The sequence below is a fragment of the Trachemys scripta genome, chromosome 8 (assembly GCF_013100865.1).
Source record: "Trachemys scripta elegans isolate TJP31775 chromosome 8, CAS_Tse_1.0, whole genome shotgun sequence".
Lineage (NCBI taxonomy): Eukaryota > Metazoa > Chordata > Testudines > Emydidae > Trachemys > Trachemys scripta.
Window position 1 is genome coordinate 91,321,039 of NC_048305.1, and position 13,746 is coordinate 91,334,784.

General features: G+C 42.9%; 1 protein-coding gene across 2 annotated transcripts in view; it reads right to left on the reverse strand.

The window, feature by feature from the left end:
• Nucleotides 1-3,366: 3,366 nt before the first annotated feature.
• ROR1 (receptor tyrosine kinase like orphan receptor 1) overlaps nucleotides 3,367-13,746 on the reverse strand; it is a 256,201-nt gene continuing 245,821 nt past the window's right edge. For both annotated transcript variants that reach the window (XM_034778853.1, XM_034778854.1), the window contains exons 8-9: nucleotides 11,118-11,329; nucleotides 3,367-6,365 (exon numbers count right to left, since the gene is read on the reverse strand). In XM_034778853.1, coding sequence (XP_034634744.1) covers nucleotides 4,941-6,365; nucleotides 11,118-11,329 — 1,637 coding nt within the window. In that variant the 3' untranslated portion in view covers nucleotides 3,367-4,940. The remainder of the gene's footprint in view (nucleotides 6,366-11,117; nucleotides 11,330-13,746) is intronic.

Sequence of the window (13,746 nt, forward strand, 5' to 3'; positions counted from 1 at the left end):
CCCCGCCCCGAGTCCACTCACTGGCTTTGCCGGGCTTGGGCCATTGCAGCAGCTCGGCAGGGAGGAGCCGCCTTCCGGAGACACCGGAGAGCCAGAGCGTTCCGCTTGCGGCAGCAGCGAGCCCTAGCCATGGAGGAGCCAGCGCAGTGCAGGGGGCAGCAACCCTGCAAAGGCGGCGGCGCCGCTAGTGGGAAGCAGCTGCCCTCCCGTCCTTCCTACCCAGGCTGCGGCCCAGCGCCCCCCCGGGGGCCCTGCAGGCTGCAGTGGATGTATGTGGGCGCCAGCCTGGCTCCCCCCTTGCCTAGGGTTACCATAGTTCAACAATCAAAAAAGAGGGGAGAGCTCTGCACTAGCCCCTCCCCCATCCACTTCCCACCCCGACTGCCCCCGTCAGAACCCCCAACCCTCCCTGCTCCTTGTCCCCTGACTGCCCCCTTCTGGGACCCCCCCACCCTAACGCCCCCCAGGACCCTACCCCCTACCTGTCCCCTGACTGCCCCAACCCTTATCCACACCCCCACCCCCAAACAGACCCCCGAGACTCCCACGCCCCATCCAACAACTCCCCGCCCCGACAGGATCCCCAGAACTCCCGACCCATCCAACCCTCCCCCTGCTCCCTGACTGCCCCCTGGGACTCCCTTACCATGCCCATGCCGGTCAGACGCTGGCTCCATGTGGAGGCAAAACAGCCCCTCCCCCACAGAAAGCTGAGGCAGCCGGACCGGGGGAGCGCCAGGAGGGGCAGCAGCGGCAGCTCACACTCCTGGAAGCTGCAGAACCTGAGCGCGGTGAGGGAGGAGCTGGAGGGTGCACCTGCCTGGGCTGTGGCCTGGTGCCCCCCCCGGGGGGCTCGTGCAGCAGATGCATGCAGGCGGTGGTCCCCGTGCACCCCCCGGCTCCCTCCTCGCCGCGCTCGGGCTCTGCAGCTCCTGGGAGTGTGAGCCGCCGCCCCTCCCGCAGCAGGCTCAGGGCCCCGCGCCCCAGCGGCTCACACTCCCGGGAGCCGCAGAACCCAAGTGCGGTGAGGGGGGGAACCAGGGGGTCCTGGCCGGCTGCTGCCAGTCTGAGGTCCTGGCCACCGGCCCTGCTCAGCCTCCTGCCGGCCTGGGGTTCCGTTCACTCAGCCGGTAGCGGGCTTTGTCTGTGATGCAAAAACGATATTTGGTTCTCTGAATTTCCACCCAAACAGGAATTCCCAACATTCTGATACTTTTTGGCAGTTTAATTTCCACATTATCCAAGCTATGAGTCAAGTCTAGGATTTGAGTCCCAGAATTCACAAACTTCATTCACCGAGGGGGGAAAAAGCTCTGCTTGAGGGTTTACAGGTTTTCTGCTCAAAGCAGATCTTACAGCTGTTACAAAATGTAAGTGTATATGATTCTTTGACAGATCTCTGCTGCGGGTAATCTTCTAGTAAAGAAAAAAATACATATAACTGTGAGTGGGTGGGGGTTGGAGTTAATGTATTTCTATGCAAAACCAAAAAGTAGTGAAAGATTCTTTTCAAGCCTGCCACTGCTGCTCCAGTAGGCACATTTTCAAACTGGTATGTATAAAGCTAAGCACTTATATCTATAGGCACCTAAACAAGTGATATGTTTATCGGGGTGCTAAGCATCTGCAGCATTATTATTTGTACATTTTTGCTTATGTGTGGTTTATACTTGATTTCACAGCAGTTTCTGATATGACTATTGGTGGTTGTTTTAGCAACTAGGGGACACAGTTAGCCTGCTGTGGTATATGTCAGATGCATGATAGGAGTACACCAGTTTTGATGGATCTAGCTAACTAGGGACTTTCTCTGGTCATGTGGACATTATGTTCTTCTCAAACCAATGAATCTCGTAGTAGTAGTAGTAATATAGTACGTGGTAGGAGTTGTTATGAGGATGCTTTTGGTTTCTTCATACTCTCATTCACTGAGGGCATTCATTTGATAAGAATAACCAAAATTAAGAATCTTGGTATCACTTTCAAACATGTTTTTTACATGGAGAGCCATGCGCCAGCCACAGTACAAAGGTGTTTTTTTAAGTCACAGTTTGTGTTCTTATTTATTGAAGATTTTATAACAGCAACATAACTCCAGTACCACAACACTTAATTATCTGCATGCATTTTCCTTTGTACTCAAAACAGATGTCTATAAAGTGGCAGATTGACTTCAAGATGGCACTGGTGTTTTTCAAGCCCTTAATGCCATAGGCCAAGAAACCTCCAGATGAAAATTTTAGCTTCCACTTTCTCAGCATGTTTGAGGCTTAGGATGCATAAGACGTTTGCAGTGATGCAACTACTTAATAAACGCATGGGAGAAGAGTGGGGAGAAAAGTGGAAACCAGGAAGGAGAATGCATTCATCTTGCATTGAGCAGGACATCAACAAGATTGTAAAAAAAAAAAATAAAGGTGTGTGCGTCACATGTGCACGAGAAAGTGATCTTCCCAAACATTTTGATTTTACTAATGAAATGATAATTTGTTATGTACGGGCACAGAGATAAAAGTTTGATCAAAGGACACAAAACTCCAGTGTTCAAAATATCCATTTTCTAACACTTACGGTTTGGAGGAATAGTAGCCTGCAGCCAGGTGGAAGTTTAGTATAGATGGAATTAGTGATTGATCTTTGCCTCAAAAACAAAACTTAACCTTAAATACAGCAAACGTCTTAATTGCAATTCAAGATCTGAATACAATTAACCTGGAAATTACATGTCAGCTCCATGGGCTCAGTATATATGAAAAATTGAAGACATGGTCACAAAAGAACTTATGGCATAATTATTAATGAGGTTCTTGTTGCACACGTACACCCAGATCCTCAATGGTATTTAGGTGCATAACTCCCACTGAAATCAATGGGAGTTAGGTGCCAAAATACATTTGAAGATCTGGGCCATAAATCCCCCCACGTACACACTGTGCAGAGCTTTGGCATATAGGCAGCACTGAAGTCTCACTTAAGACCTTAACAAGGAGCTTAAAATGGTATGCTGGAATTCTCTTCCAGGGTTGAACGTCACCCACAGAGAATAGCACAGAATGCATTATTTCCTCAGTGTAATTGTATTATTGCTGTCTTTTTAGTATCTTCCCAAAATATCTGCATGGTCAGGTTTTAAATAAAGTTTAAGGATTCGTATATTTCCACATCAATTGTCATAAAATATGATGTGCAAAACCCTGCTTGTCTTACTCAGCTGATGAGGTGTTCTGGCTTTTAATAGACTCCTTGCTCGAGTAAAGTGAGCGGGATTTGGCCTTCTATCAGATTAGGTTTTCCAAATACCTATTATACCAAGATTCAGGAAATACTGATTTTAATATTAAAACAATGTTTTAATAAACAGCAGCATAAAATAATCAGTGTTTAATATCATCTCTGGTGTGTGAAATACAAAAATGCACATATTTTCAGTATAAAATAGCCTTTGGTATTACATTTTCATGCTTGCCTAATTGAAATGCCCATAATTAATAAATCAATCATCAATACAGTGATTAAATGCATGCAGTGAAAACAAACAAAAACAAAATATATGTATAAGGTAGTGGCTGAATATCACCATAATATATTTCAAGAACATCTACAGCAGGTTAAAAACAAAAAAGAAACAGACCAATATATAAAATGCAGAGATGTATTTCACTTCTGCTATACAAAACACTTTTGTGCAAAAAGATGTGAAAAATAAAGTCATATTATACAACATTGTCAACTGAGCAAAGGATTGTTTTCATTGTGTGGACACAAAAGATATTTTAATACAAATAACATTGTGAAAAGATGTAACGTACATAGTACTTTTGTAAATCACTAAAGTGGTTTCAAAATGAATAATCTAGATTGATTATACCTGAATTAATTTCAGTAATACAAATGTCATTTTTCTAAGTAAAAAGTTAACTTTAATTCACATTATTTTAACTGATAGACAAAGTTGCCATAAATGTTTTCAATCCTTGATGGAATGTGGATTTCCCATTTTTAGGGGTTTCTGGAGTCATAGTCACTGAAATTATGTACTGCTCTGAAACAATAAATACTTCTTGGGAAAACTGATTGTCTTCTATAAAATTGTGGTTTGGAGCTTTTTCATTAAACAGTTGCATAGCAACAAAAGGATACAAAATTTCTGTTATAACTACACATATAAAATTATGAAATGTTAACTTGAACCAGTTGATTCATGCTTTGAAATTAAAATTCTTAATTTAATTTCCTTTAAAGGCAATTTCTTACAACTCCATCTATTTTTAGCAGACATTACCAGATTATTTTAGTAGCCTGTGAATTGATAACTCATTCTACTGAATGTCAGGACATTTTATGCAGTTTTTTTGGTTTAAATATGAACTCAGACTCTCACCTCAGGTGAAAAACAAAAACCTACCTGAAATAACTAATCCAGCCATCAGATGTCAACATTGAGTCACGTATTTGAAACGCCATTCTTGACTGAAAAAAACTTACAAATGTTTAAACTAGATATTGGAAGTGAATTGCATACCCAATAAATCTCTGAACATTTGCATCTCTTAAAAAAAAGTGATTGACAAATATTAAAATGTTTTCAGAATAATAAAGTTTCTGTGATATAAACCATATAAGAGCTTTAAACAGTTGTGACAAAGTGTATGATGGTCATCAAAGATTTGTTTTTGTTTTTGTCCCTTATTAAAATAAACATTAGTTTGGTACGTAAAAAAAATGTCTGTTCACATTGTTGTGTGTTAATACCACAATGATTTTTATCTGGTTGGTGTCTGCCTATCCTGTTAAACACAGTTAAACTTCACAGAAGATACTTGTTGCAAAAGTCTGTTAAACAACCAGAAAAATCTTTAATAAAATATTTGAATATAAATCTTTTCTACGTTTTTCTAATTTGTACTGTAAATAGTTATATGTACAAAGGCCTGACTTATTTACAACTCTGCAGAAATCATAGATTCGTTAGGTCCATGAATATTGGGGTCTCCTAATAAGGATGACTGTTTAGAGTCAATTTTGTATGGTTTTTGAGTTTTGTTTCCAAAAACTGTTATACCAATTCCACTTGGATGACTTGGAATTGACATATGAGATAGCAAAGGTATATTTGCATCCTGATTGGATCCTGAAGAAGGCAAGCTAGTCACATGACCTGTGCTAGTTGATCCACTTGCACTGCTTGGCGAACGGCTCTTTGGAGGTGGACAGTGCTGAATTACCCTGGGTGGGCCTGGTGGTTGGTAGTGGGCAGCTGGGAAAGCAGCATATCCTGGAGGAATCGGGTATCCATTGATTGGAATAAATCGCTGGTTTTGAGGTATTGGTGGTCCAATGAACCCAGCAATTTGGCCTTGTGGTATACCCTGTGCTGGAAACATGTAATTAGGGTATCTAGGATTACTTAGGTTACTAACTGGGCTTGCACTGAGTGAAGTTGTTTGAGTGGTGGCATTTCCACCAGAGGGAGTAGTAGAGCTAGTGTGACTTGAAAGTCCCTCCCAAGAACGCAGCCTGGCATGGATATCTTTAAATCTTGGCCTCCGAGATGGAAGATCATGCCAGCACTCTGTCATCAAGCTATACATTCTGGGAGGACAGTCTTCAGAGCATGGTAATAATTGTCGTTTCCTGACCATCTCTATGACTTCTTGATTACTAAATCCATAATATGGTTGGAGTCCAAAGCTGAAAATCTCCCATAAGACCACACCAAAGGACCAAATATCTGAATCAGAAGAGAACTTGCCATACATAATTGCTTCTGGTGGCATCCAGCGAATCGGGAGTAGGGACTTACTTTGAACTCTGTAATAATCTGCTGAGTATATTTCTCTTGATAGTCCAAGGTCTGAAATTTTCACATGAAGTTGTTCTCCAATTAAAATGTTGCGAGCAGCAAGGTCTTTATGGACAAAAAAATGACTGGATAAGTATTCCATTCCTGCCGCAATTTGAACTGCAATATGCAGGAAATCCCCATGGTCCAGACTGGATTTGACAGTACCGTCCTCATCACTGCTACACCCGACATCTGAATGTGGCGATCGCATGATAAGGAATTCGTGGAGGTCTCCCTGATTCATATACTCAAAAAGCATGCAGATGGGTTGTTCCTGAGTCACAACACCTAGGAGACAGACAATGTTAGGGTGATGAAGTTCTGCCATAAGAGATGCTTCTTGCTGGAATTCTGTCCACTGCTGGGGATTGTTAAAGTCTTTTAATGTCTTGATAGCAACAAGCTGAGCATGATCCATGCCTGGAAGATAGAGATGTCCCTTGTAGATTTTTCCAAGAGCACATTCACCCAGTTCCTCCATGAAACGAACAGCAGAAAGAGGTAACTCCTTAGCTTTGCTCTGTTAAAACAGCAAATCAAAGAATAGGTTATAATAGTTGGGGCAAAAAGGTACCTAAATTAGAGACTTATTCTCTCAGCAAGGCCACAAACCTGCAGCTCCCTGCAATAGTATCTATAACTCAAATGGCAGTAGAAATAATGTGCTTCTGCTGGTAGGGAGACCAGACAGTGAAGAAGCCATTTAGGGACACTCTGTATTGTTGATCCAAGCTCTGTAGTGGCTCCGTCCACAGAAGTGTGGGCTGCCACCACTAGCAGAGATATTGCTGTGACCGCATTGCAGAAGTATTGGGAGCCTGGTTGAGGCTGGGGATTCCAATACTCTAGTACCCATGCAGTTCCTCACTGAATGCTTCTTTACTCCTGCTGTGTATGAGGGAGGAGGATTTCCCCATATCAAAATTAAAAATAACTTTCCATCCTTTACACAAGACTAGATGCAGGTGAACAAAGACTGAATATATGCTCGGTTATGGTCACAGTGCGGCAAAGAACTTCAACATGGACTTAATTTTAATCACACGACTAGTCCCATTGATTGCAGCTGGGCTACACACATGCTTAAGTCCAGCTTTGAGAGACTAGGGCATATAATGTTAGGTGCAAATTTATGTTTTAACTCTGACTTAGGACTCAGTTAAGTTTCATCCTAGAGTTAGTTATTAACCCCTTGGGGTACAAAAGAGATTAGTTCTCTGTATACTTGAGGGAGTGTACAAGCTCCTCCCCCTTCCCCCACCCCCCCAAAAATCAAGAAAGTAGAATCAGCTGGAAAAACATCAGACTTTGGTCAAAGGAGAATAGAAACGAGGGCCAAATTTTTTTCAAACTTGGTTGCCTAACTTAGACAGGTACATCCATATTTAGACACTTAAATAAGCGACCTTATTTTTAGAAGTTAACGTCCGTGGGCACCTCAGCACCTCTGAAAATCAGGTCACTTACTGAGATGCCTAAATTATGGACTTGGTAGCCTAAAGGTAGGCACCTGAGTTTGGAATCCACATTCAGTAAAACAGTGTAGTCAGAAACATTAGCATTTGCTTTCCTGGAATATTGTCAATGCAGTTTTTTGCATAAGTAATATGGAAAAATTGACATTAAAAATAATTTTAAAGTTGCGCACTCAGAGTAAATGAATTCTAGTTGTACTGACCACTTACAAATGTTAGATAAATATTTCATAAGTAAAAAAATAAAATCATAAAGACATTTCAACAAGCAGCCAGTAGAATGTATGGTGATGGCAGGAAATTAGCTATATTGTTGAAGAACAGATGGTTTATATTATATAAATCCTTTAGGCTAAAACTTGTTTAGGTCTGGCATATTGTAAATTATATTTTAGTAATGAAAGTGAAATGACCTCTGTCTGACCTCAGGCAGGGTTTGTCTGTTTGAACCAACATAGTGGAAAACTATGAAAGAAAATGAAGTCATAAAGTTTTGGCAGGAAGGCTCATTTCAAGTTAAGCGGTTATAAATCTGCTTCATTTTTGTTTGACAAGTATTTGTCATACAGTGGTGTACAAAATGTAAAGAAGTGTAAAATACATACGAGGCATCACGCCAAAGTAAACAAAGTACAAAGGGAAAATACAAAGAATGAAGCCCACTGCTTCTATCTCTTTATCAGTTGCTTCCATTAGTTAAATGACAAGATGGACTCAGTTTATTATATTCTGTAAGGCAATTAAGTACCTTAAAACTGAAACAGGCTTTTGGTTTAAATGTTAACATTTTTATTTGGAAGAGTAAACACACATCCACCTCAGTATGAGCTAGAACGTTTTTAACCAATGTTGACATTGGTATTGGATACAATATTTTAAAATAGAATTCTACTTCCTTTCTTTTTTAAAAATTTGTTTGAAAGGCAGCCAAAACAGTTGTGTCAGTGGGACAGCCAGCCACTATCCCAACAGGAAAATATACAATTGTCATAAATGAAATCAGGTGGTTTTTGCAGCATATCATTTTAAACATGAAAAGAAAACACTGTGGTCTATATTTCCAGACATTTATGGGCAAGACACTTTGCCCACGTTGTGTATGTAAAGCATTAATATGTTGGTGGTCAAGAGTAAAACCTGAACCCCACTAAGTCGATGGCAAAACTCCCACTGACTTCAGTGGGGCCAGGATTTCCTCCCAAGTATCTAATACAAAGAAAGGACTAAGTTTCAAAATTTGGATCCAGTGAAGGGGAGATTTGGACATGGGGTTTGGTTTAGGCACATCTTTAATCTAATGTGTACTGTATTGCACACTAGACTTATATCGTGATTTTCTATGGGTATTAACAGATAGTCCCTCATTTTCATCATTCTGCCCCTTAAAGTAGAAGTTACAGTTAGGGTTAGGTTAGTTTTTGTTTTTCAACTTACTGACTTCTACTTTAAGGGGCAGAATGATGAAAATGAGGGACTATGTTCTGTGTGTTTACTGGACTCAGTTAATTTGTAATGTTAAGTACCATAGATCAATTTTTGGCTGATTTAGCACCTATATAACACAGCAGCAAGAGACTGCATGTATGGTTTATAAATTGTGTAGAATAGTGCATCCCGAACACAAACATTCCCCAAATGGTCTAATACCTGGTTAGAACTAACTGCTTTCCAGCAGCGATAATAACCAGTTAAAAACAAACAGAAATCTCACGAAGGTTTCCTCTAGAATTTCCAGCTAATGTTTGCAGACTCTAGCGATTAAAGACTAAGGCTTGGTTAATATTAGAATGTTTGAGTGCTTTGCTGTATGAAACCTCTGAACCTTTTACTGTTCCCTGTCCCTGGTACAAATCTTGAAGAGGAGGAGCTGGCATAGTTTTTTGACCCATGAATGATAAAATGATGGTATAAAGATTCACATGGAGTCAAAGGCATGATCTCAGGTAAGGAAGATTAAATAAAATATGAACTAAAAACAGTTGTTTGCATTACATGTGTAACCATGCAGGGCAGCCATGGCATGCCATCTTCTCAGCCTTCTTCAGTTATGTATTTTCACTAACGAGTGACCCAAATGAAAATCCTGGATTCAAACACTTCTGAAACTTGAGGAAGTTCAGAACCAGATGCTTACTGGTTTGGGCCCCAGCTCTGTTTTTTTCAGTATCCTTTTGTCTTCTTATAACCCATCTTCCTTCTTGAATCCACAAACTTATTTTTCTAAATAAGGTTCTACAGTTAAATTTTTCTAAGTAAGGTTCACATAATGAAATTATAACAAGAATTCACAATACAGAAAGAATGACTTGAACTGGCAAAGTCAGCACTCTGTTCTCTCCACACAGTAGATGCTGTGGGATTACCTTTATTGTTAACTTAATGACGAAATATAAACTTCAATCTAAACTTTCTGCAGAGGTGGCTTACTCCTAGGATTTGTCCCTGCAAGGTCCTTTTATATCCGTCTCTTTCCCCAGTTGCTTCTGCCCATGAGAGAGAGAAAAACTACCCCGGTCAAATTTCCAGCATGAGTCAGCAGAATAGCTCTGCCTCTCTCTCCCCCTGAGGGGTCCTAAAGCCTGACTCCCTGTCACATGGGCATACTGCAAATTCAAAGCACAATGGATTATTTAAACAATTTTCCCTGGACCCTCTGCTGACTAATTCTTCATAACCTAAGACTATGAAGCTGACACTGAAGAGCAAGCAGTAGGCACACCTCACGATTGCTTTATCAAACCTAAAACAGATCTCTACTTACAAACATATTCACATATGGAGAGCACAGATCCGGAAACGTAAGTGTAACCTCCTTTTCTTAGGCTGAGCGACTAAAACTGCCATCATTCTGAAAGAATATCTTTAGCGTGTACAGCAATATTTATAGAAGGAAGGTTATGCACAATTTGCATTGCTCCTAATGCCTGAATTTGGATTCATTTTGCTATATCGTTTTCTAACTAAAATAACAACTTGCCCACAGTACATCTAGACAATTTGATGTAAATTATTCTACACAGGTTTCTAATGTGTTATGTTTTAGATACTCAGGATAGTCTCCTGCTTGGAAGTGGCAGAGCCCCATATCCAGCCATGCAGGTGGCTGCCCTGGACATTTCCAGCCCCTGCCCGGCTAATAAACAATGAGGTCATTGCTAATCGTTTTTTCAGTGTCTTAACTGCTCGGTGCGGCTTTTTTTTTTTAAATTGGAAAAAAGTGCTTCACGAATTTGGAGTTTCAGTAAAGAGGAACCATATTAGGAGTCAGGGAAGAGGGGCCCTATGTTTCAGTAAGGCGGGCTGTAAATATGAATAGGTTTTGGTGCTTCGTTTTGCAAATCTCTCTAAAGAATGTGTAAACTTGAAGATAGAAGGAGGAGATCATTTTAAAGTGATTTCAGCTAATAACAGGTGAGGCAAGGATACAAATGATCCATTAAAAAGTGTTTTCTGAAACAGCCAATAAAATGAAAGAATGCATCTTCCTCCCCCCCATTACTTACTAACTAGAACAAGGCCTCCATGCCACTTCACAAGCAGTTGCTTACTTCGTTAAAGCAAGCTTGAGTTTCTTTTTATCCCAAGCTATACAGACCATTAGCGTTATGCTGCACAGTACAACGTATAGTATGCTGATGACAACAGAAGGTGTTCAAAAAGTGCAGCCAATGACACGGACAGAGATGGTGTGATAGAAACCAATTGGGTAATGTTTCAATTCTGGATTGAGCAAACCATGCTAATTCCATGCTCTTCGAAACAGCAATTGACAAGACAGAAATCAGGTGCCCGATTACCTTTGGTTTGTATGCATTTAGCATGGACATCTCTACATTTTGCCCTCTGACGTGTTTGGGCTGTCTTTGTACGGGAGGGGAGGAAGACTTCTGGTTGTTGCGGCAGACGCAGATGAAGAAGAACAACAAGGCTATGGCCAGGGGAATAGTAACACTTGGCACCAATATATATAGGATTTCCATTTTATTCTTCTCCTTGGAATCTTTGGAATCTGGATCAGAAAAGAAAAAGAAGGTGAAAATAATGAAAACACACGAGGCATAAAATATCTCATGCAAAATAGTAAACTCCTGTATGTGCTGGAAATGCTTGAGAATGATAAAACAAATGGTGGATAGTATTATTATGATACATAGTGACTTCTACACCAAAAACACTTTAATGGGAGGAACACTTACTGCTGGTGTTGTATTGCTATAAAATTAACATAACTACTTTATTTGTTACTCAACAATTATATATCAACAGGGGAGTGGAGGACTTAGTTCTAAGGCCAAGGAGACATTCTTCTCTGGGCATCACTTCAAATCTGGTCCTGGTCATAAAATGGCTGCAAGTCATTATCATCTTAACCATTTGGTGTGAAATGTGTTGACAGTATGGCTTTAGTTCCTAGTGGACCAAAGCCTATGGCAAAAGTAACTTCAGAATTAACACATTAATTGGCAGCCTCAGTAGAGAACAGAGTATCAGGTCCAGATTTTATTTATTATGTGCATCACAGTAGTGCCTAGAGACCCCAGCTGAGATCAGGGCCCCGTTGTGCTAGGCATTGCACCAACACATAAGAGACAGTCCCTGCCCTGAAAAGCTTATAACCTAAACCAACAAGGCAAACACTTCTGGACTGAAAGCTGGATTGCCGCTCTTCCAGCAGAGTTTTGTTGTCAGGGTCACTAGGCCCTCTTCTCTGGCTGTTTTCAGAAGGGGTAGGAAGTGGGTAGTAAATAGAAGCATAGGGATCATAGATCCCTTGCCCAAGATCATAATGGCCCATGCCTGCCAATATGGGGGGAGTGGGGGGGGAAGGGGAGAGGAGGGAGGAAGAGTGAGAACAGCTGGCTCCAGTAGTATTACTGAGCATGCTCAGCCCATGTGAGCATGCTCGGTAAGAGCCAAGCAGCAAATTGGGGGTGGGGGGTACGTGACCATGCCTCTCCCACACATCACCTCTGACGAGTCAGTGGAGGGCTGGGAACAGACCCCTATACCTCCTGAGTCCCAGTGAAGTGCCCTTTCCAGTGGGCTATGCTGCCTTTCATGGTCCCAGCATGGAGACAACTACCATGGAGGCACGCAGTGGTCTCCAAGTAGTCCATCTGACACTTTGCAAGAGCATGCCAAAAAGAGCTCAGAGTGGGATTACTGTATATACTCGTTCATAAACCACATTTTTTTTTAGTAAAAAGGGGGAGCATCAGAGAAGGGGGTCAGCTTATGAATGGGTATAGAGAGGGGGAGAGGTAGGACACAGCTCCCCGCCCCCAACAGAGGGTGCAAGGAGAGGCAGCCGAGCCAGAAGGGAAGAGGCGGGGCCAGAGTCTCTCCGCTTCTGGCCATGCTGCTCTCCCCACAGCCTCTGAAGCAGCTGCAGTTCCGGGGCTGGCAGTCTGCAGCCGCACTGCCCGGCCTGCTGGAGCAGCTCCGGCCGGGCCAGAGACATCCTCCCCGGCCCACCCCAGGTAAGGTGGGAAGGGATGGGATGGGAAGAGTGTGGGGATCCTGGGCTAGGGGTAAGGTGGGGAGGGGTTACACTGGGAGGGGTCAGGTGGGGAGGTCCCGGGTTAGGGGTGGAGTCATGTGGGGGGTGGTCACAGGGGTTACTCCCCTGACCCCCAGCTTCCCCTCCCAAAAAAATTTCCCCACCAGTTACTGTCCTGGCCCATCAGGGTAAGCAGCTGGTGCACCGGGACATTTTGTTTACTTAGGTTTACCCCCGTGCCTGCGGACGCTCGAGGTAAACAAACTGTCTCAGCCCGGCAGCGGCTTAGCCTGATGGTCCGGGAGCCAAAGTTTGCTGACCCCTGAATTATAAGGTCGGCTTATGAATGGGTCATAAAAATTTGCCATTTTTACTTATCCATCTTGAGGGGGTTGGCTTATAAATGAACCGGCTTATGATCGAGTACATACGGCATATATAACAAATTAATACAGTAGCTACAGGGTACAAAATGAACTTTGGAAAATACCTTTTAAATCCCCAGCAAATAATTATTCACATTATTAGTGTCAGATTTCATGTATCTCCAATAGGGCATGACATTTGCTGGAGGCCATCGAGTGTAGGGTTACCATATTTAGTGCCTCCGAAAGGAGGACACTTTAAAGGGGCCCCAACCCCGCCCGCTCCCGCCCCAACCCCTCCCCCTCCCCAAAGTCTCCGCCCCCTCCCCTGCTTCCCGCGAACATTTGAGTCGCGGGAAGCCTGAAGCAGGTAAGGGTGTGTGTGTGTGTGGGGGGGGGAGGCGCGGCCCACCCCCGGCACCGCAGGTCCCCAGCCCGTCCCCCGAGCCCCCGGCCCGGCACTGCCGGCCGAGTCCCCGACCCGGCACCCATGTCCCCGGCCCGGCCCAGCACCGGGCCCCCCCGAGCACCGCCGGCCGAGCCCCCGGCCCGGCACCCGTC